We start from the raw sequence: 20919 nt of genomic DNA, 5'->3' as shown, positions 1-20919 counted from the left end.
CTGGGCTTTATGTTCTCTTGAGAACTTGGATCTAAAGGACCACGGGATTCCTTAGAACAATTTTTTAAAGGCTAGAGTTTCACTTCCAGCATGACAATGTGAGGAGCTCTTCAGACTCACTACCAAAAAAAATCAGTAATAATTATAAAAGGACAGCCATTTAAAGTCTCTGGACATGGTCCTGGGTGCATACAGCAAATGAAGAAATATTTATTTAATGAAATCTCCTAAAGCTCAGTGAACCCTGAGGTGTTTGATCCAGGACCCACTTTTCCCCTCTCCCCTCCCAGCTCACCATAGTGGAAACTCTACTGCAGACTGGTGCAGCCAAGAGCACAGGGTTCCTCTCCCCACAGATCCCAGGTAGAGGGCTGTCTTCCCAGGCAGGGCAGGATATCAGCATTTCTCATCCTGACCCCAGCTACCTGTTTCTGAAGGTAAGTTCTATGCAAGTGTGGCCAAAAGGTGGGGGACTCCCTTTTTCTGCTCAGCCCCAGTTCATGGGATGGAAGCTCTGCCTTGGGCACAGAGGCTCTGAGAATACTGGGGCCCTAATTCTCCCTGTCCCAGATCATAAGGTGGTGGTTCCACACTGGGAGAGACAAGCTGAGAAGACCTGAAGCTGAAACCAAGCAGGACCCTGAAGAGCCTTCCTAGGTACAAAAGCCCCTCTGTGTCTCCCATTTCTTGTTTGTAGAAAAAGGCTTTGGTCTCCTAGGCCTTCCCGAAGTTCCAAAGAGCAGGCACAAGCAGTTATTAATTAGCGAAGTGAGGGAATGCAGAAACACAGGAAAAGCAGTCAAGAAACAATAGTTCAGTGGTAAAACAGAGTCCTAGTTCCTCCTCAAGCGATATATACAACAATCTGACACATATCTTTGAGTTGTTCTGCAGGGACAAAGACTCCCACCCAGGCTGAGGATGGTGACTACACGCTGACCATAGCATAGAGACCCGATACTGGTTGGAACCAGGTTGGTGATTAAGATTCCTGAAACACCACCCTGTTAACAACCACCAACCAATCAGAAGAAAGTCATACCCACTGCAACCCTCACCATGAATGTTGCCTTTAAAAAACTTTCCCTGAAAGCCATCGGGGAGTTTGGTTCTTTTGAGCATGAGCTGCCCATTCTCCTTCCTTGGTGCCTACAGTAAATGCTGTATTTTCCTTCACCACAACCCAGTGTCAGTAAATTGTCAAGTGGACCCAATTTCAGTTCAGTATCACTTAAATTGTCTTCCTTAATAGTTTACTTTATTTATGCTTTCTTTACTGATTTTTAAGTTGATATTAGATGGACAGCTCTATCTTTTTTTGTAATAGTTTCCTTGGTGCTGTTATCAGATATGAACACTTGGCTGAATGAAGCATAGCTTAGACCCACTATGGTCTTTTAATAAAAAAATTCTGGTAAAATATATATGACATAAAATTAATGATTTTTACCCTATTTGAGTGTACAATTCAGTGGCATTAAATACATTCACCCTGTTGTGTAACCATCCATCTACAGAACTTTTCATGTCAAACTGAAACTCTGTACCCTTTAAATGATAACTCCCCATTCTCCCCTCCTCTGTAGCCCTTGGTAACTAACTACCATTCTATTTTCTTTCTCTAAGAATTTGACTATTCTAGGTATCTCATATAAGTGAAATCACACAATATTTGTCTTTTTATGTCTTATTTATTCACTTAGCCTGTTGTCAAGGTTCCCCATGTTAGGACATGTAACAGAACTTCATTTCATTTTATGGCTGACTGATAATCCATTCCATTCCATTCATATATCATATTTTGTTTATCTGTAGGGAAACAAAATGTCTGCTGCTATGAACATTGGTGTACAAATATCTGTTCAAATCCCTGCTTTCAATTCTTCTGGGCATATACCTAGAAGTGAAATTGCTGGATCATAAGGTAATTCTGAGTGTAATTGTTTGAGAAACCACCATACTGTCTTCCACAGTGGTGCATCATTTTTGCATACAGTGATTATTATGTCTTAAGTTATGTGAATCAATCCTTCACTATAGGAAATTGATACTTGGATACACTGAACCAGTATGGAAACATATGTCTCAGCTAAAATTGTATGATGTATCACAGAGTTGTCTACTAACACTTCTAATAACCATGCAGATTAGCTGCCGGTCTCTATAGCCTTAGGGGTGTGTGTTGGTGCAGTGGAGCAGAAGGAAGGGTGTTGGAGCAGTCAGAAAAGAAGCAAAAATAATTCCACATCCTGCAACTCTATTTCAGTTTGGCTTTCTTGACACTGAGTTTTGGAGGGGATGAATAATAAGGGTGGAATGAGAAGGAGAGAAAGGTAGAGGAGTGTGGTGAGGTTAGATGGTAGGACTGGATCCGTCTGCTGTTTCTTAACTACTTGGTGTGAAATTAATTTCAGTGAGACACTTTTCCTTGTTCCCCCACATCATCTCAGATATTCTCAGAGCCTATTTCTTTTCTAAGCTATTATAATATAAAAAGTATGCAGTTGACTTATAGCCTTTGAACAAATTGAACCTATAGGCAAAATACAAATGTACAAGGACTTAAACATTATGGGAGAGAGAGAGAGAGGGAGAGACTGAAATACTTTATCATTTTATTCTTCTTTCATCAGACCAGTCGCCTCCTGAAGCCATGGGAAATCACAGTGCTTTGGTACTTGGAGAGAGGTGAATGCAGAGGCATATCAGCAATTTTTATTTCTGGTGGACCTTTCTTCAAGACAACTTTACGATCTTCCCCATGGCAAAGCCTTTCACTGTGATTCAAAAACAGAGAGTCTTCCAAAGGGCCGGCATGGATCCCACATGCTTCTGCATGCTAAAAGAAAAAAAAATCTGCTGTATATCACACCCAAAATCACTTTATTAGGGACTTCCCTGGTGGTGCAGTGGTTAAGAATCCGCCTGCCAATGCAGGGGACACGGGTGCAATCCCTGGTCCAGGAAGATCCCACATGCTGCGGAGCAACTGGACCTTTGCACCACAACTACTGAGCCTGCGCTCTAGAGCCCGTGAGCCACAACTACTGAGCCTGTGTGCCACAACTGCTGAGGCCCGTGTGCTTAGAGCCCGTGCTCTGCAACAAGAGAAGCCATCGCAATGAGAAGCCCGCGCACCACAGCAAAGAGTGGCCCCCATTCGCTTGCTGCAACTGGAGAGGGCCCTCGTGCGACGATGAGGACACAATGCAGAGAAAAATTAATTAATTAATTAATTTTTAAAAAAACCACTTTATTAGATTAAGATGGAAGTTGCCCAACAGTTTTTCTTGTTTTTTTTTTTTTTTTTTGCAGTACGCGGGCCTCTCACTGTTGTGGCCTCTCCCGTTGCAGGGCACAAGCTCCGGAGGCGCAGGCTCAGCGGCCATGGCTCACGGGCCCAGCCGCTCCGCGATATGTGGGATCTTCCCGGACCGGGGCACGAACCCGTGTCCCCTGCATCGGCAGGCGGACTCTCAACCACTGCACCACCAGGGAAGCCCCCCAACAGTTTTTCTAACTGTTCCTGTTGAGAAGGAAGGTCTAGTGGGCAGAGCAATATCCCTTTTTTAAAAGCAGTGCTCTCTCACTGGTGTCTTCCGACCAACAGGAAGAGCCAGTGGTGTGGGCTGCAGACTATAAACTTCGAGTCAGATCACTGACTTTTAGCTTCACTACTTTTGTGTTCTTGTACAAGTCATTTACCTACCGTGAGACTCAGTTTCTTCAAACATAAAATGGGAATTATTAAAAGATTCTTTGAGTGTTGAATAAAACATTCTATGTGAATGAAAAAACTTTCGCCAACTACTAAGTAAAATAGCTAAATAGTATGCAGCTGCTGCTGCACCCTGTTGCTGGATAGATAACAGCTACTGAAGATTATCTTAGTTGTACATCTATTTCTGATTCTTTGATACTGCTGAACAGCAGTCTGGCCTGGTCTTGGGGTGCCGCTCCCTCTCTCCTATGCTGTGTTCTCGTTTTTATATTGTTTAAGAGCTATATCATCTCCTATAGGAAAAATGGCAAAATGAAAAGAAAGCATAGCTAGCATTTATTCAGTGCACATTCATTTCATTGTAATTCTTATTTAATTTTCACTTTTACTCTGTAAGGTAGAATATTCCATACACCAGTCGCTAATTATATTTTTTAAATTGTTAGGAACACTGTCAACTAAATTGCAGAAGTGAAATAACAATGAAAAAATTATGCTGACTTATAGCTCTAAAGAGTAAGGGCAAGACTAACAGAAATGTTTTGATGCATTCAAAACAGTTCTTCAGAACCGGGTTCGCGCCCCGGTCTGGGAGGATCCCACATGCCGCGGAGCGGCTGGGCCCGTGAGCCATGGCCGCTGAGCCTGCGTGTCCGGAGCCTGTCCTCCGCAACGGGAGAGGCCACAGCAGAGGGAGGCCCGCATACCACAAAACAAAACAAAACAGTTCTTCATTATTGACTTCAACTCAAAGTTTATACCCTATAGTTCTAGTAAATGAAAAATATAAAGTCAGTACTAATATTGTCACCATGCTAAAGCTATTTAGGACATTGAAAATGACTTGATAAGCCACTAAGTTACATGAAATACAGCCCAATATTAAGATATTAGAAAGTCTTAATAACCATACAAATTTGATGTTTAAGTCTGGTATTTGAATCGTGATTTCCTTAGTTTTATATTTGTTTTCAAAATATCAGATAAAAATACATATAAAATAATCGTCTCAAGGCAAATGGCAGCCTCATTTATTACATTGTATGTATGCATTTTATAAGAAAATAATTGAGCCATATTTTTATATTTTGTATACCATATAATATTCATATTTTGTAATATCTCTGTCTTCACAAAGTATATTCTTATTCAACATCAATTGCTTATCCTTTAGAAATTTGGAAATTAGTTATATAAACACATTTCTTCCTAGGAATCCTAACATGAAATCTCCTCTTATTGTCTGATTCTTACAAAATATTATAATCTCCTTTAAAGAAACAACTTACCTTTTCACAAGTGAATGGTCAATCCATCTGAATTTGGAAAATGTTTTGAAACTATTGACTACTGAATCAGAGCATTGAGTGGGCAAGGAGTCTTATCTGTAAATCTAGCCAAACTGTTCCCATAGCTCTCAACCTGAGCGTGCAGTACAACTGTAAAAATACACGCTCTGTAAAGAACAGACTTGTGGTTGCCAAGGGGGAGGGTGGATGGGGGAGAGCTGGATTGGGAGTTTGGGGTTAGTAGATACAAACTATTATATATAGAATTGATAAATACGGTCCTACCATATAGCACAGGGAACTATATTCAATATCCTGTGATAAACCACAATGGAAAAGAATATAAAATATACATATATATGTATAACTGAATCACTTTGCTGTACAGCAGAAATTAACACATTGTAAATCAACTATACTTCTATTTAAAAAAATACATGCTCTGTACTGTAGCTTTAATGTTAATGGCGCCTACTTCTGATGAACTTAACAGCTGTGAGTTGCCATTATGTAGAGAAAAAGGTAGACACGTATGTATGAAATCTTTTGGTTTATCTATCTTAAGTTTGTAATTGGGTTATTTGAATAGATATTGCTATTTAACTTTTGTTTGCAAGTTTATGTGAAGGCGCATCAAATAGTTTTTGTCAGAATAGAATGGTGGTTGTCGGGGCCTGGTAGGAGGAAGAAACGAGACAAAGGGTACAAATTTTCAGTTTTAAGAAGAATAAGTTCTAAGGGTCTAATGTTCAGCACAGTGACTAGAGTTAATAATATGGTATTATATACTTGAAAGCTGCTGAGAGTAGATCTGAAGCAGTCTCACTGCAAGAAAAAAAGAGTCAACAATGTGAAGTGATGAATGTGTTATCTTGATCTTGGTAATCACTCCACAATGTATATCAAAGCATCACGTTGTATACTTTAAAGGTACACAATCATATTTGTCTATTATTCCTCCATAAAGCTGAAAAAATGAAAAATAAATTTCAAAGCAGCTCTTGTAGAGTTACATATGTCTATTCACAGATATATTAAATAGTATAGGTTTTTTTATTATAAATACCTATAGGAAAATACCTTCAGATTCACATTCCTGAATTTCATGTTCTGTTTCCAAGGCATTACATAACGTCTTGGGATCATCCCTTGCTTTAATGAAAACCGTGGCAAATGAATCTCACCACACCTGAAGATTAGAAAAGGAAGAAGAAAGGATATACTGTGAGCTAAATTCAATTATTTTAGCTTCATTTTACGGAATGGAAGCAGTTGTGTTGTGTCTGTGAGGTTTGGACCCTCGCAGCTGCAGGACAGAGCTGTGTCACTGTTTGAGGCTCACCTAGTAGATAACCAACCCATTAAATCCCCGAGTATCACCAAGATCAAGAGTCTGGGCTGGGTATCTGTAGCTCTAACTGCACGCTGTCCTTTACAATTTGCTCATGATGTTCATTTTGGCCTGACTTTAAGGGGGAAGACAGCACACCATGATCTACCCCAGGCCTACCCATTACCTAAAGGAATCACTGGCCAGTCACAAAAACCAGTAACTAATTTAGCTTCTGAATTTAGTACATGCCCTACACTCAGGTCAGACTTGCTTTCTCTGCACACACATTGTTTTGTTCTAGAACATAAAGCTTTCTATATAGATGCCAAGGGGAAGCATAGAATTAGCGTCCTCATCTACGTAGCTCCCAGATTGAAAACAAAGAAACAAAAAACAAACAAAAAAACAACCCAAAAACCCAGAACCCTTAAGTCCTCACTTAATAGCAGGCTTATATGAATTCTCATCAGAACAGCTGTTGGTGAGTTTAGGTAAGATAGGACAAGTGTCTTTGCCTGAAGCCATCACTGCCAGTAGTGACAGGAATTCTCATCTAGAACTTCACTAGTCTACTAGTCTAATTATGATGTCATTGCTGCCTCAGATCTAACAATGTTTTGCTAATTTCATAGCAACCCATAGCAGTTACTTTAGCAGTTAATTAAGAGTGGGGCACTTAGAGCTATTTTCAGTGTTTTTAATACACCTTGAGTACATCATCATTCTTATCATGAACACTTAAAAAATGATGCTTGCAGATATATTACAAATTTGACAGATACTAGAAAATATATTGGACTAAAGAATTATTATTCACAAATCACTTCAAATTAACACTATTTACCCTTAGCTGATTTTCCTCTTTACATACTGCACGTGGTTGATAATGTGTCCCATTTAGGTTTCACCGTTACTTAGACACACTTTAAGGTGTAAATCAAACTTGCCTAAACCCAAACCAATCCAACCCGTATTATCTCCTAAGATTTGAGTTATATCGCAGAGTATTTTAGGTAACAAAACTCATTTTAATAAAGAAAGGTTATGAGTGAGGATGAGCACCTAAATTACTAGGCCAGAGACATGGAGGGTTATTACTGCTAATACTCCTAGCCAGAAGGAGGAAAAATGTTAGGCTGAGCAGGAAGAATGACTGCAATGTGCACTGCCTTGGTGAGAGTATTAACTGAATACATATCTGGCAACAGTCTGGAGAGAACTTCCTATATCTGGATAGCCTTCTGAAAAGTTTAGAGAAGAGTAATGTTAATACACAAAACTTTACAGAACCTTAAAAACTGAAGCATTGGTTTCTATATATAACATTAGGATGTACTACAATCCAGAAATCTGGTTTGCAAAGGTTAAAGAAATAACAATGGATGAAAACAATCTGGGAAGGGGGAATGAGGGAGGAGCAATCCACTGAAGATGAAGCAGCCTGAGGCATTAATGTCCCTCAAAAACTGTAACTTTCACTAGAAAAATTAGCAATATTTACATGAGTAAGTGGCATTTAGATTTCTGAATGTTGATTATCTTTTCTGATATACTATACCTTTAAAATCACCTTACATAAAATAATCTCAGAGACTGTGGTGATCATTTTACAAGGCATAAAAATACTGAATCACTATGTTGTATACCTGAAACTAATGTAATATTGTAAATCAACCGTACTTCAATTTTAAAAAATTCTTTAAATAAATAAATAAATGGTTAAAAAAATCTCAGGGACAATGTTTAAATACTTACCTATTTAAAATGTTTCTTGGGGCTTCCCTGGTGGTGCGGTGGTAGAGAATCTGCCTGCTAATGCAGGGGACACGGGTTCGAGCCCTGGTCTGGGAAGATCCCACATGCCGCGGAGCAACTAGGCCCGTGAGCCATGGCTGCTGAGCCTACGCGTCTGGAGCCTGTGCTCCGCAACGAGGCCGCGATAGTGAGAGGCCCGCGCACCGCGATGAAGAGTGGTCCCCACTTGCCACAACTAGAGAAAGCTCTCGCACAGAAACGAAGACCCAACACAGCAAAAATAAATAAAAAAGGGCTTCCCTGGTGGCGCAGTGGTTGAGAGTCCGCCTACCGATGCAGGGGACGCGGGTTCGTGCCCCGGTCCGGGAAGATCCCACGTGCCGCGGAGCGGCTGGGCCCGTGAGCCATGGCCGCTGAGCCTGCGCGTCCGGAGCCTGTGCTCCGCAACGGGAGAGGCCCGCATACCGGAAAATAAATAAATAAATAAATAATAAACTCCTACCCCCAACATCTTCTTTAAAAAATAAAATGTTTCTTTCCTAGGTTATAGCAATTTTATGAAAGAACATTTGAGATTAAAAAATAAAATCACTTGAAACTCATTAAGGACTGCCAGAACTCCAATTTTATTTTTGCATTCTTTATGAATAAAAAGTAACCAATTACCATTTCCTTTTCTTACCCTGCTTAGATACTTAGCTCCAACTTCAATGATCATGTATTTCAGAAACTACTGAAAGACTTCAAGTACATTGCTGCAAAGAATAGTTAAGAGTTGCTCCCTACATATTTTTGCTTAATCTATTTTGTAAACTGTAGTCAACTCCTGGAACATCTTAAGTAAACTACCTTTATTTCCTTAAATAAAGATGAATAATTTTAAACATCATGCAGATGGTAAACTTCCTTAACATAAGGTAAAACAGTCTTAGGCAGGCCGTCACTGGGAATTTTTTAAGTGTCATGGTAATTATGCAGGTATGGATCATATTCAGTATTTAATATATGACCAAGGTAACTAATAAGAGGTCAAAAACAAAGTTAAAGTTAAGAACAGATACTTCTTTGAAAAGCTTCTGATGTTTATTTACTTCTGGACAAACAAGTTAAGTGGGAAGAGCCACTAGTATAAACCTATTTTTAGTCTCTATTATTAAAACTGCTTAAGAGTTCTTAGAACACAGAAAAACTAAATTTGAATGCATTTGTAATAGCTTAACAATTTATGTCTTAGGATCTTTTAATGGAATGTTTGAAACCAATCATAATTCACGGCAAAGATAAATCAGAAAAAGAAAACAAACTTTTGAATGGCATGTTATAATGACCTGGACAAAACTGATTATCAACTAGTAATGATTAGCACATGCAACAGATTGAGAAATTAAATCCTCTGCTATATACTTTTAAGTATTTTGTCAGACATGAGAAAGTTTTAAATGTTCTTATTGCATTCATCTCCCACATATTCAGTTTTATCTAAAACAAGACAACAGTTCTCTCCCGATTTTTGGGTTTATCAGTGCAAAGTAAAATAAAGCAATCTCAGTAGAAATGGTTTATTACAATGTTATCTTAGAAAGGCTTATTTCTTCAAATGTCCTAAAAGATGTCCAAATCATGAGAATGATCAACCTCAATGGCTTCCTCTGCATCCAACTTTGTTTCTCCATGTCCTTCCTGTGATTCATCAAGAGAGGCCAGGGCCTCATTTGTGTCACTTGCAAAAGTCTCTCGTGATGTATCATCATCTTCTAGAAAATTTAGGCTTTTAATAGCTTGTTTCATCTTTTTTCCCAACACTTGTGTTCTTCTCTTCCTAGCAGCTTTTTTATTTTCATATTCCTTTTGATTTTCAATGTAGAAAATGTCCTACAATAAAGGAACAACAACAAGTAAACAAGAACTACCGATTATTAAAAGCCTGTTATAAGGCAGACTCTTTACATTATCTCCATTTTCCACACATAAAAAAATATCAGATTCATAATTGAACACAGAGTCCAAGATATTTAATAAATCCTCATTGCAAGTTGAGAGGATGAAGCTATGATTCAAACTCAGCCTAGTGTTAGGTCTAGGGTCCATCCTTATTCTACCACATACATCAATCAATAAAGGTTTTCTAAATAGAAATATACAGTAGGAAAATCATATTGTTTAGGATTTAAATAAAATATAATTTATCACAACAAAACAGAAATCTTTGGTATAATAATTTACTAACTCTGAAATGTCATCATAACCACATGTGATTGCATATGCTAAGAAACTGGCCAGGCCCGAACTGTGTGACTAAGTATGATCATGTAAACCTACACAATGCAAGAAAAATTCCAGCCCTTAAATACTGCTGTAATTAACATGTGAGACTGTAAATCTCTGCCAAAAAGTTTTTCACAAGGCATAAAAATGATATAGTCGGCACTTGGATTCCAGGGTGCCAGAAAAAGGATTTTATAGCATGAAAATATGAGAATCTTCTAGTACAGGGTTTTTCAAGTATGGCACTACTAAAACTGCAAGCCAAGGAATTCTTTGTGTAGCAGTCTGCTGTGTGCATTGCAGGATGTTTAGCAGCCTACCTGGCCTCTACCCACTAGCACACCCACCCCACCCCCAAACGGTGACAACCAAAAATACCTCTAGACATTGCCAAATGTCCTCTGAGAGGCAAAACTGCCAGTGAATGAGACGGTTCAAGTAGAAAATACATTTCCATTAAAACACTACATGGAAAAACAAAATAACTTCTGGGAACCTTGATACAGATAGATAAATATAATTTTAGAGGGTACAAAAAAAAAAGGTCAGGGATCTAAAGAGAAGGCAAAAATGATGACGCTCATACAAAAAAGATTCAAAGGTTTAAAAGAGAAGCTAGTACAGGCAGGACACACTTTTGACATCCTATTACATTCTACGAAGTGACTCTTAAAAGCTGTAGCCAAGCCAGTTCCTATTACATTCTTAAAGTGCACAAAGTGCAAATCCCTTGTTTATAAAAAACAATACGGAGGATAGTGAGATAAAGGGGGCCCTCTGCTTCGCTAAATAGTAAAAGCAGCACACAGAATTAGCAGAGGAAGGAGTAAGGAACCCTGAAATGAATGCAGTAAGGGAAAGCTTCAGAATATGAGAGCTTTGATGAAGAGAAGGAATAAAAGTATTTGCTAAAGAAATGAGGACGGGGATGGAGAAAGAGGGTACATATGTGAGAAAAAAGTGCAGGAAGGACAAAAAGGGTGAATTCAGAGGAAAATGAGGCCAGCTACCAATTCCTGAATGAGCACTTTTATGTGCCAGGCATTACACTGAGAACTTTACACAGGTGTGAACTCTTTTCATTCACACAAGAACCTTATAAGGTGGGGATTATACTTGTTTTCAGATGAGGAAAGTGAGGCTCAAGATTAGAGCCAAAAGGTAAAGGTATAAAGTCTAAACTCATAAATGATTTCTTCAAATCCATATTCTTAAACCTTAAACCTTCGCAAGAGTGTGATAATTCACAATTTTTTCAAGAGTCGACTTACCTTCAAGTGGAGCAACAGTAGAAGTATTTTCATTTTATATGGAAGCACACCCAAACATCTTGATAAAAACAATTCTAAATAGTACAATGCTTGGCAACACTAAATAAAATTATGAAGTTCCCCTTTTCCCTCCAAATACGGCAATCCTTATTAAAAAGGATTGTCATTCTCATGGGTTATGAATTTAAACAGAACAAACTGGGATGACCCAAAGAAATGTCTTTGTAGCATATTGTTAATGTTGTTACAACAAATGCAGACAACAGATAATCTGAGAGCAACTTTTTTTCTCCCATCCATCTCTCTGTATAATTAACTGCAAGTTAAGAACCTTAACTGCACACTGTTTTCAGAGGGAAAACGTTATTGGTGGACTTAATTAACTTTTTTTTTCCTTTTAAACATAGTCAATTTTATTCTCCTCAAACCACAAAATAGAGTGTGTGGTTGTACAAACAGCACTAGCTACAGTCTTGCCAGGAGGTCCCGGCTGGGGAGGGGGCAGTTAGTTGGCAGCCACAACTCCTGAGGGGGCCACCTCTTTAAAATGCTGACAGCCAGCTGGCAGGGCCCCCACACCAAGTCGGGGGAAGCACCCCGACCCTCTAGGAGGGCACCGGGCCAGGCCCTGCCCAGAAGCACCGCGGACACCTCTCCATCCTCCTCCAGAAGACAGGGGCTCAGAGATGGTTCTGAGGACCTCAGCTCCTCAGCAAAATCTGGGGACAAGCGTCCCGGGGAGGTGCTGGTCTGGGGGCCGAGGTCTTCCCAGGAGGTCGGTGACGGGGTGGGCATGCGCGAGGGGGCCTTGGCCAGGCACCCCAGCTTTGCAAATTAACTTCTAACTATTCTTACTTTTTCTTTCTTCACAAACTTTGTATTCTCTAAAACAAATTATAAGGCCACATACCAAAACAAAATCAAATGAGAAAAAGTTGAAAACAAGCCCACTCAGTTCAGTTCTGGCTTCCAAGTTCTACAGACTGTGATTGTTAGCAATAGAGTGACTAAAAGAATAATTGTAACACCATTATTTGGATCGCACATGAAATTACCTATAATAAAATTATATCTGCCTTAGGTTCTTCCCTCTAGTAACAAAGATAGTCAATCCATGCACATACAGAAAATTTGGCAAAAAAAAAACCCAGAAAAATCTTAAAAGACAAAACATTTATAACCCCTCACAACAGACCAAATCATTGGTAACATTTTGGTGTTTTAACTGCCAGTCTACTGTCCCATGCCTCTTCTTCTTTATAAATTTGTACTTTGTCGTTTTAAAAAATTCAGTTATTGTACTTTCTAATTTTCTTAAAATTGTTTCACAAAAATAGAGGCTACAGGATAGTTGTTTTAAGAATGTCCCTATTAGTCAACATTCCCCTATTATTAGATACTACAAACGTTTCTACTGTTTATTATAATGCAATGTTTCTGGTTGTTTAAGATAAAAATCTACTGGGGCTTCCCTGGTGGCGCAGTGGTTGCGCGTCCGCCTGCCGATGCAGGGGAACCGGGTTCGCGCCCCGGTCTGGGAGGATCCCGCATGCCGCGGAGCGGCTGGGCCCGTGGGCCATGGCCGCTGAGCCTGCGCGTCCGGAGCCTGTGCCCCGCGACGGGAGAGGCCACAGCAGAGGAAGGCCCGCATACCACAAAAAAAAAAAAAAAAAAAAAAAAATGAAGATAAAAATCTACTAACATTAAATCCCCTTCTCCACAATGAGTTAGAAGAAATGAATTTCAAAGATAGGTGATTCAGTGAAAACAGCATGGGTCTGCAGTCAGAGTCCTTCCTGTGTGATCTGAGACCTATCCTTTTTATTGCTCTGCATTTGCATATCAAGGTAATACCCAATGATAGACAGTGCCAGGCTGACGGTGAATAAATGTTATTTTCTTCTCTCCCGCTTCTGGAAATTGTCCAAGTTTAGTTAACAAACAGCTTTTCTAGATATCATTTTATTTAACTCCTTTATAACAATATTAAATTGGCAGGGCACATATTAAAATCCTCACTTTATAGATGAGAAAATCAAGGCTGAGGGAGAGTAAGCAATCTGCTCAGAGTCATATAATCACTAAATGGCAAAATTAAGATTAAAACCTAGATTTTGAATCTTAGAGAATTCTTTTCATCACATCATGCTATATCTTTGAAAAGAGTGACATTTTGCTATCAAACAAAGACCCAAGAAGAATGTTCCTTCTAAGTACACACTCTGATCAGGGGTTATATTGGGGGAGGAGGGAGAACATCATTAAGGTATAAGCTCTGTTCTACCACTCAAAAGTTGTGTTCCCAAGGAAATTCACATTGTTACAAATTTATTATCAAAATAATTGTTCCAATGAGGAAAAGAAGTAGTTATAGAGATTTCAAATGTGCAACAACAGTAACATTTCCTGTAGGAATTTCAGTAACAGATTTTTTTAAAAATGACTAAAAGTGAATAGCCAGAAAAAAGAAAAAAAACATTGAGCAGATGCAAAATACGCTCACATGTAGCAACAGCTCAAGAGAAAAGGTTTTTATTTTTCTGTCATCATTAGCATTACATTAGTACGGCTAAAGCACATTCCTATGACCTTTATCACCCACTGTTATAATAAAGAGAATACAAAATTTCTCAAATATTATAGCTGTGTTGCATGTGTACCATCTCCTTCCTATGCAAGAAGACAGTTCTCAATTTTGATCACATGTGCTAAATGTGAGTCATGTTCCTTAATTAACAAATTAAAAGGTAACTAAATTCTGAGCTGTGAAAAACCCACAGTGTGTAAGAGTTCCCATATGACATTCTGGTAATACAAAAATGATACTAAAATGACCGGCTTCCAGTTTGTAAGAAATATAGGAGATAGAGGAATGAACAAAACAAATGCGTGAGCAGACAACAGAATGTGGTATATTCTATAAGAGAGCCATATTGGACTCATCAAAAGGTCTAAATCATGGAGAAAAATGTAGGATTAAAAAGATCAAAAGAGATATAACAAATGGGATGTGGAAATCTAGATAGGATCTTGATTTGGGGAGGAAAAAAGCTAGAAAATACATTCTTGGGACAATTCAGGAAATTGGAATAAGGGCTAGATAGATACTGGGATGATGCTATGAAACTGTTCTCATTTTTCTTAGGTGTGGCTGTGTAGGATATTGTCATTATTGGGAGACGCTTGTTGAAATAATTAGGGCTGAATGTCATGATGTTTGCTCCTTATTTCCCAACGGTACAGAAAAAAAATTGTAGAGGTAAAGTAAGAATGTCAAAATGTTAACCACCCCTGAACCTAGGTGAAGGATATATGGGTATTCATCCTGTTGTTTTTTCATCTATTCCACGTTTGAAATTTTTCATTAATAAAAAGTTGTAGGAGTAGAAAAAAATAATTACATGCTAAGAGACCAGGAAAAATTGCCATAAAAGAAATCTTGACCTTGGCTCTGAAAGGGAAGAAAATGAGGAGGCAGAGCTTTACCAAAGGCACAAGGTTTACTTGAAAAGAGACAATGAAAAATTGGTCAGTACAAGGCAGAGCAGGTAATAGAGATCGGTAGAAAAGGAAGCTAGAGACTGAGTGGGAGTTAAATTATGATGGATCTTAAAAGTCAAGGACATTATTGTTTCTACCTTAATTTGTTCCTCACTGATACTAGGAGTGTTCTTCAGGAGATTCAGGAAAACTCCACCTGGTGTTCTTCTTCGACTACCATTCTATAAAAAGGAACAGAAAAATTATCCTGTGAAGACTCTTCCAGTGAATGGTCAAAGCAACTTTTAGAGACATTCCTAAGGAGATATTAAGGTCTACAGTACCACTGCAGTTTAACTGCAGTGTCCTTCTCTCCTCTCCAGACTTCCATTCGCTCTATTTCTTTTCCCACGGCATGTATCACTTCCTAGCATACTTGAAGATACTACATTTATTCTTTACAGACTGTTTCCCTCCCACCCCCTACTACAACATAAGCTTCCTGTGTCTGGCACACAGCAATAAAGAACTGTACAAGGAGAGAATGCATGCACCAAAAGAAAGTGAATTTGGACTTGCATCTTCCCAACATTCAGTAGATTTCCATTAGCTCACTGGTTTTATTACTACAGTATTAAAATTTTGATATAAGGAATTCCCTGGCAGTCCAGTGGTTAGGACTTGGCGCTATCACTGCAGGGGGCCTGGATTTGATCCCTGGTTGGCGAACTAGTATTCCACAAGCTGTGTGGCACAGCAAGAAATTTAAAAAAATTTTTTTAAAGGAAAATATTGATATAATCTATAACTTCGGGCTCAACTGAATGAAAATCCAGGTACCTTAAACAGTGACACAAACAGGGATGCCAGTACATTCATGATTATTATAATCTGTTTTGTTGTTAACTTCTGGAACCTATGTTCACAGGCTGTTTCCTCACCCAGTGCTATCACTTCTAACTGGTTTCTTTTCTCTCCATTTCCACAGCATAATAGTCTCTTGTGATGTTATTATTCAAATTCATGAGGAACAAATAAGAAGGAAGCCATCCAATCTTCATCCTCACCCTGTGCTGAAAGCTCAATTAAATGAGATCTGCAAAACCATTCATTCTATGGGATAAACAGCTACTGCTTGCAATCTGGCCCCAACCAGAGAAGTGCTCTTTATGCCATTCTGGAGCAATGAAGTATTTTTTAACTGTTTTATCATTTTTGCTTCCTCAACCCGAGAAGCCTCTTTAGACATTTTGTTTCCTATTCACTCCTACCACCTATGAAATTTTAATACTTACAGATATACTTTATATTTATCTGTGCTTTTTACATAAGAATATTTTTGGGTTTTTTTTACCCCCAAGAACCAGTTTCCAAGAACGCATGAATTAAATGAACCAAAAATAACATTTCTTTTTTTTTTTTTAAAATTATTTACTTATTTATGGCTGCATTGGGTCTTTGTTGCTGTGCGCACGCTTTCTCTAGTTGTGGTGAGTGGGGGCTACTCTTTGTGGTGGTGCGCAGGCTTCTCATTGTGGTGGCTTCTCTTGTTGCAGAGCACGGGCTCTAGGGCACGTGGGCTTCAGTAGCTGTGGCACACGGGCTTAGTTGCTCTGCAGCATGTGGGATCTTCCCGGACCAGGGCTCGAACCCGTGACCCTGCATTAGCAGGCAGATTCTTAACCACTGAGCCACCAGGGAAGCCCCAAAAGTAACATTTCTGTTCACCACCACTAACTAAATTCTGGGCACTGTGATAAGTATTTTATATGTATTATCTCATTTAATCCTTATAATAGAGGATTAATCCCATTTTATAGCTGAGACTGAGGTCTGAGAAGTATCAATAATTTAGCCAAATGTCACATCTAGTAAGCTGCACACCCAAAATTCAAAACAAGGTACCCCAAATTCCAAAACCCATATTCTCAAAATCTGAGCTTCCAGTTCCCCCCTCCAGACCTTTTTCTTAAAATTTCAGCCTTAATGAATCCTACAAGTGATCTGTTGTTGACTGCACACTAACAGGCTACAATTTAGGTATATTTTTTATAAGTAAAGTATTCATTGCAAAAACTGACCATACTGAATTTTTAAATTTTTTTAAATAAATTTATTTGTTTTTTATTTATTTTTACTTTTGGCTGAATTGGGTCTTTGCTGCTGTGTGCAGGCTTTCTCTAGGTGCAGCGAGCGGGGGCTACTCTTTGCTGTGGTGTGCAGGCTTCTCACTGTGGTGGCTTCTCTTGTTGCAGAGCACAGGCTCTAGGCACGCGGGCTTCAGTAGTTGTGGAGCACAGCCTTAGTTGCTCTGCAGCATGTGAGATCTTCCCCGACCAGGGCTTGAACCCTTGCCCCCTGCCTTGGCAGGTGGATTCTTAACCACTGCAGCACCAGGGAAGCCCTGAATTTTTAAATTATTAATGAAGGTTTTTTAAAGTCTGAAACACACTGTAATAATTTATAAATAAGAGAACCAACAATCAGAGACAAAGGCATTTTATTTAAAAATCACATGAAATAATACAAAACCAGAAAGAATGAAGCAGTTAGTCTTACCATTATAAAAAGGCCACCATTTTGTTCAACTTCAGCAGTTTCCATCAGAAGTTCAATTGCCTTTTTGTTCCCAATTATCCTCACTACTCGGGCTATCAAATCTTTCTTTGGTTCCTGCAACCTGATAAGGAACAAATGAAGTAATATTAAACTTTTTATTTGTTGCATAAAGTTGAGGAAATCTACCTTAGTCTCCAATTTAGTTCCTAGCTAGAATTAACTTCTCATTCTAATAACATTTGCTTTCCAAAATCCCCAATATTTAACCTTGGAATCACTGACATGGAAACATTCCTATCTTGGGTCACCCAAGGAGATCGTAACCTCAAGGTTCCATCTCAAGTCTCATAACTGGCATCTTCACTTTGCCTTATTGGATTATGGCATATTTCAAAAGAAATATGCACACATAGCAAGGGGAATGCAAGCCTAAAAGCAAAAGAAGATACAACCAGTCTACTCTCATCAAAACAAATAGCAAACATATACCATACTTTCTAAAAGTTAGCTCTCCTAACTCTAGAGATGTCTAAGAGCTTTAAAATGGATTGAATTTTTCCCTCATGGGCTCCCTGCCTCAGAACAAGGAAGCAGCTAATATTTACCAAATGCTTATTATGGGATAAGCACAATCCTAAGAACTATATATATGCATTATATCTCAGTTAATTCTCTCAACAACCTTATAAAGCAGATATTCTTATTTTCATTTTACCACTGAGAAGTAAAAACACAGGGAGCCTAAGTAGGTAGCACTTCTGACATAAGAGCCCATACTCCATAGAGATGAAGGAGCATTAATATTACAGAAGTCTTACCAGTTCCCTAATCAGCCCTGGCTTCTTTTGTTTCTTATCTGTTGTGGAAAGAGCAGTAGACTAGGAACAAAGGGGCTAGACTCTAGTTCCAGGTCTGACACTTATTAAATTTGTGACTTTGAGCAAGCCACACAACTACTGGGTCTCAGTTACCTATTTCTAAAGTAAAGGCTTTCGTTTACAAAATCTCTAAGTTCCTTTCCAGCACTCAAATTCCAAACTCCCTCAGTATTTAAAAAAAATCCAGTATGAGTATTGACAGGCTTGCCTGGAAAGTAAATACTTGTTTTCCTACTAGCTATATTACTCTTGAACCTTACCTGTTTTCAGATTTGTGACACTGTTCACTAGTGATTTAGAGCTAACAAAAAGTAAACAAAATTTCAACTTTTTATTTATTTATTTATTGACCTCACCGAGCAGCTTGCAGGATCTTAGTTCGCCGACCAGGGATCAAACCCGGGCCCATGGCAATGAAAGTGCCAAGTCCTAACCACTGTACTGCCAGGGAATTCCCAAAATTTTAACTTTTAATATTTCTTGCTAAAAATACATGAAATGTAAATTTACCATACATCAAGCAACTCTACTCCTATTTATCCAAAAGAAATGAAAATCTGCGTCCAAAGATGTGTACGTGAAAGTTCTTAACAGCATTATTCATAATTTCCCAAAAGGGTAACAGCCGATGTGGATGTGTGCCTGTAAATAAATAAACGGTTGATTCCTGCTACAACATGGACGAATCTGAAAAACACTGCAGTAAGTGAAAATAGCCAGGCACGAGAGACCACATATTGTGATTCCATTAACATGAAATTTCCAAAAATGCAAACTGATAGCAACAGAAAGTAGATTAGCAGTTTCGTGGGAATAGGAACTGGAACTAACTTTAAATGGGCACATGGTATGAGGGATCTTATAGGGTGATGGAAATGTTTTAAAAATGCTTTATGGTAATCGTTGTACAATTGATAAACTTATTGAAAAAATCAACACTTGAAATGGATTAATTTTACCACATGTATACCATGCCTCAATAAAGTTGTAAAAAAAAAAAAAAATCATGAATGCTTGAAAGCACTCCAAAAAACCTACATGACTTAAAAGGATATGTTTTTACCTAAAGAGTTCTATAGCACTAAATGGAAAGAGTTGCTCAAGAGTTCATAAAAATCTGCAAAATTATTCTATCAGGTCTGCCCAAATTTAAGAACACCCAGCTATATTCATATAACCACATAAGCCTAGAGTTCATGCCTTGAATTTAAAAATTTCAAAAAGGAACACCATCGTCAGTGTATTTGGAATCTGTGTTATTTCTCATAAATGGAAGACAGTTGGTCAAGTGCTCACTTGTAGACAAATTTAAATGCTCACCTGAAAGAAATTTCATCAGCCACTTTCTCTTGAGAATCGTTCTCTGTGATCTCATATCGGCCTTTATAGTTCATTTCTAGTCTGTCTCCTAGTCTGTCTTTGACAGGTCGTTTCCTTTTGAGATGACCTTGCCCATTTTCCTCCTCCTTTGATCCCGTTTTTTTGCCACCATGCATATATTCATCTAGCTCTTTGTCTAATTCTTTTGTATGCTCTTGGGATTCCCTCTTAAGTTTCTTAGCAAGCAAATAATTATACGTCTCGGATTGTCTGCTTCTGTCAATAGTGCCCTCCATTCCCAAGATACCAAGTTCAGTGGCCACTGCATCTTGATTCTGTTCCTGCAGCACAGCACCCCATATGTTGTTAACCTTCTTCCCTCCAGCAATAGGAGGTTTCTGGCTGCTCTGGCCAAACTGAAATGGCTCTGGTTTGGGAGGAGTGTTAAAACATTTTTGTCGTTTGCGCTTCCAGAGAGAGCTATCATCATCTGAATCCGAAAAACTCTCCTCACTTGAATCCACACTTTTAACAGTCCGATAATGTGATACTGGAGCACACACTGTTGCAGTACTCTGGAAGGGCCTCACTGCACAGTCCCCACCTAGTGCTTTCTGCAAGTGAAAGAAAATACAATCAATTCCATAAAACACATTAACTCCACACACCATGTGCTTTTTAAAAAATTATTTAGGGACTCAGCTGGACAATTCTGAAGGAGAAATGATCTTCAAAGATCTCTGAAACCAACTGAGTCCCTGCATTTCTAAAGGTCTACATGGAATTTCCTTTTTTTTTCCCCTTATTTGTTGGCCGCACCGTGCGGCTTACAGGATCCCTGCTTCCTGACCAGGGATCGAACCCGGGTGGGCAGTGAAAGCGCCAAATTCTAACCACTAGACCACCAGGGAACTCCCTGGAATTTCCATTTTAAAAGCCACAAATTCATTTTCTATATAGCTAATGCAGCACTTAGTTCTAAGACCCCTTTTAAAAAATTACCAAAGCTTTTTTTTTTTTTTTTTCTCGACGCGCGCGCCTCTCACTG

General features: G+C 38.8%; 2 protein-coding genes across 2 annotated transcripts in view; both read right to left on the bottom strand.

Moving 5' to 3' along the window:
• Positions 1-2603: 2603 nt before the first annotated feature.
• Positions 2604-6868, bottom strand: SPMIP10 (sperm microtubule inner protein 10). Its single transcript, XM_007116507.3, has 3 exons — positions 6783-6868; positions 6091-6199; positions 2604-2839 (listed from the first exon to the last, which is right to left on the bottom strand). The coding sequence occupies exons 1-3, from the start codon at positions 6866-6868 to the stop codon at positions 2630-2632; spliced, it is 405 nt and encodes a 134-aa protein (XP_007116569.2). The 3' UTR covers positions 2604-2629.
• Positions 6869-8702: 1834 nt separating this feature from the next.
• Positions 8703-20919, bottom strand: part of PHAX (phosphorylated adaptor for RNA export) — a 15009-nt gene continuing 2792 nt past the window's right edge. Inside the window, exons 2-5 of the mRNA XM_024121535.3 lie at positions 19872-20485; positions 17674-17794; positions 15273-15356; positions 8703-9970 (exon numbers count right to left, since the gene is read on the bottom strand). Of these exons, the coding sequence (XP_023977303.1) occupies positions 9701-9970; positions 15273-15356; positions 17674-17794; positions 19872-20485 (1089 nt within the window). The 3' untranslated portion in view covers positions 8703-9700. The remainder of the gene's footprint in view (positions 9971-15272; positions 15357-17673; positions 17795-19871; positions 20486-20919) is intronic.

Source organism: Physeter macrocephalus, chromosome 8 (genome assembly GCF_002837175.3).
Source record: "Physeter macrocephalus isolate SW-GA chromosome 8, ASM283717v5, whole genome shotgun sequence".
Taxonomy (NCBI): domain Eukaryota; kingdom Metazoa; phylum Chordata; class Mammalia; order Artiodactyla; family Physeteridae; genus Physeter; species Physeter macrocephalus.
Note: the sequence above shows the minus strand (reverse complement) of the source record. Positions and strands in the feature narration are given on the sequence as shown.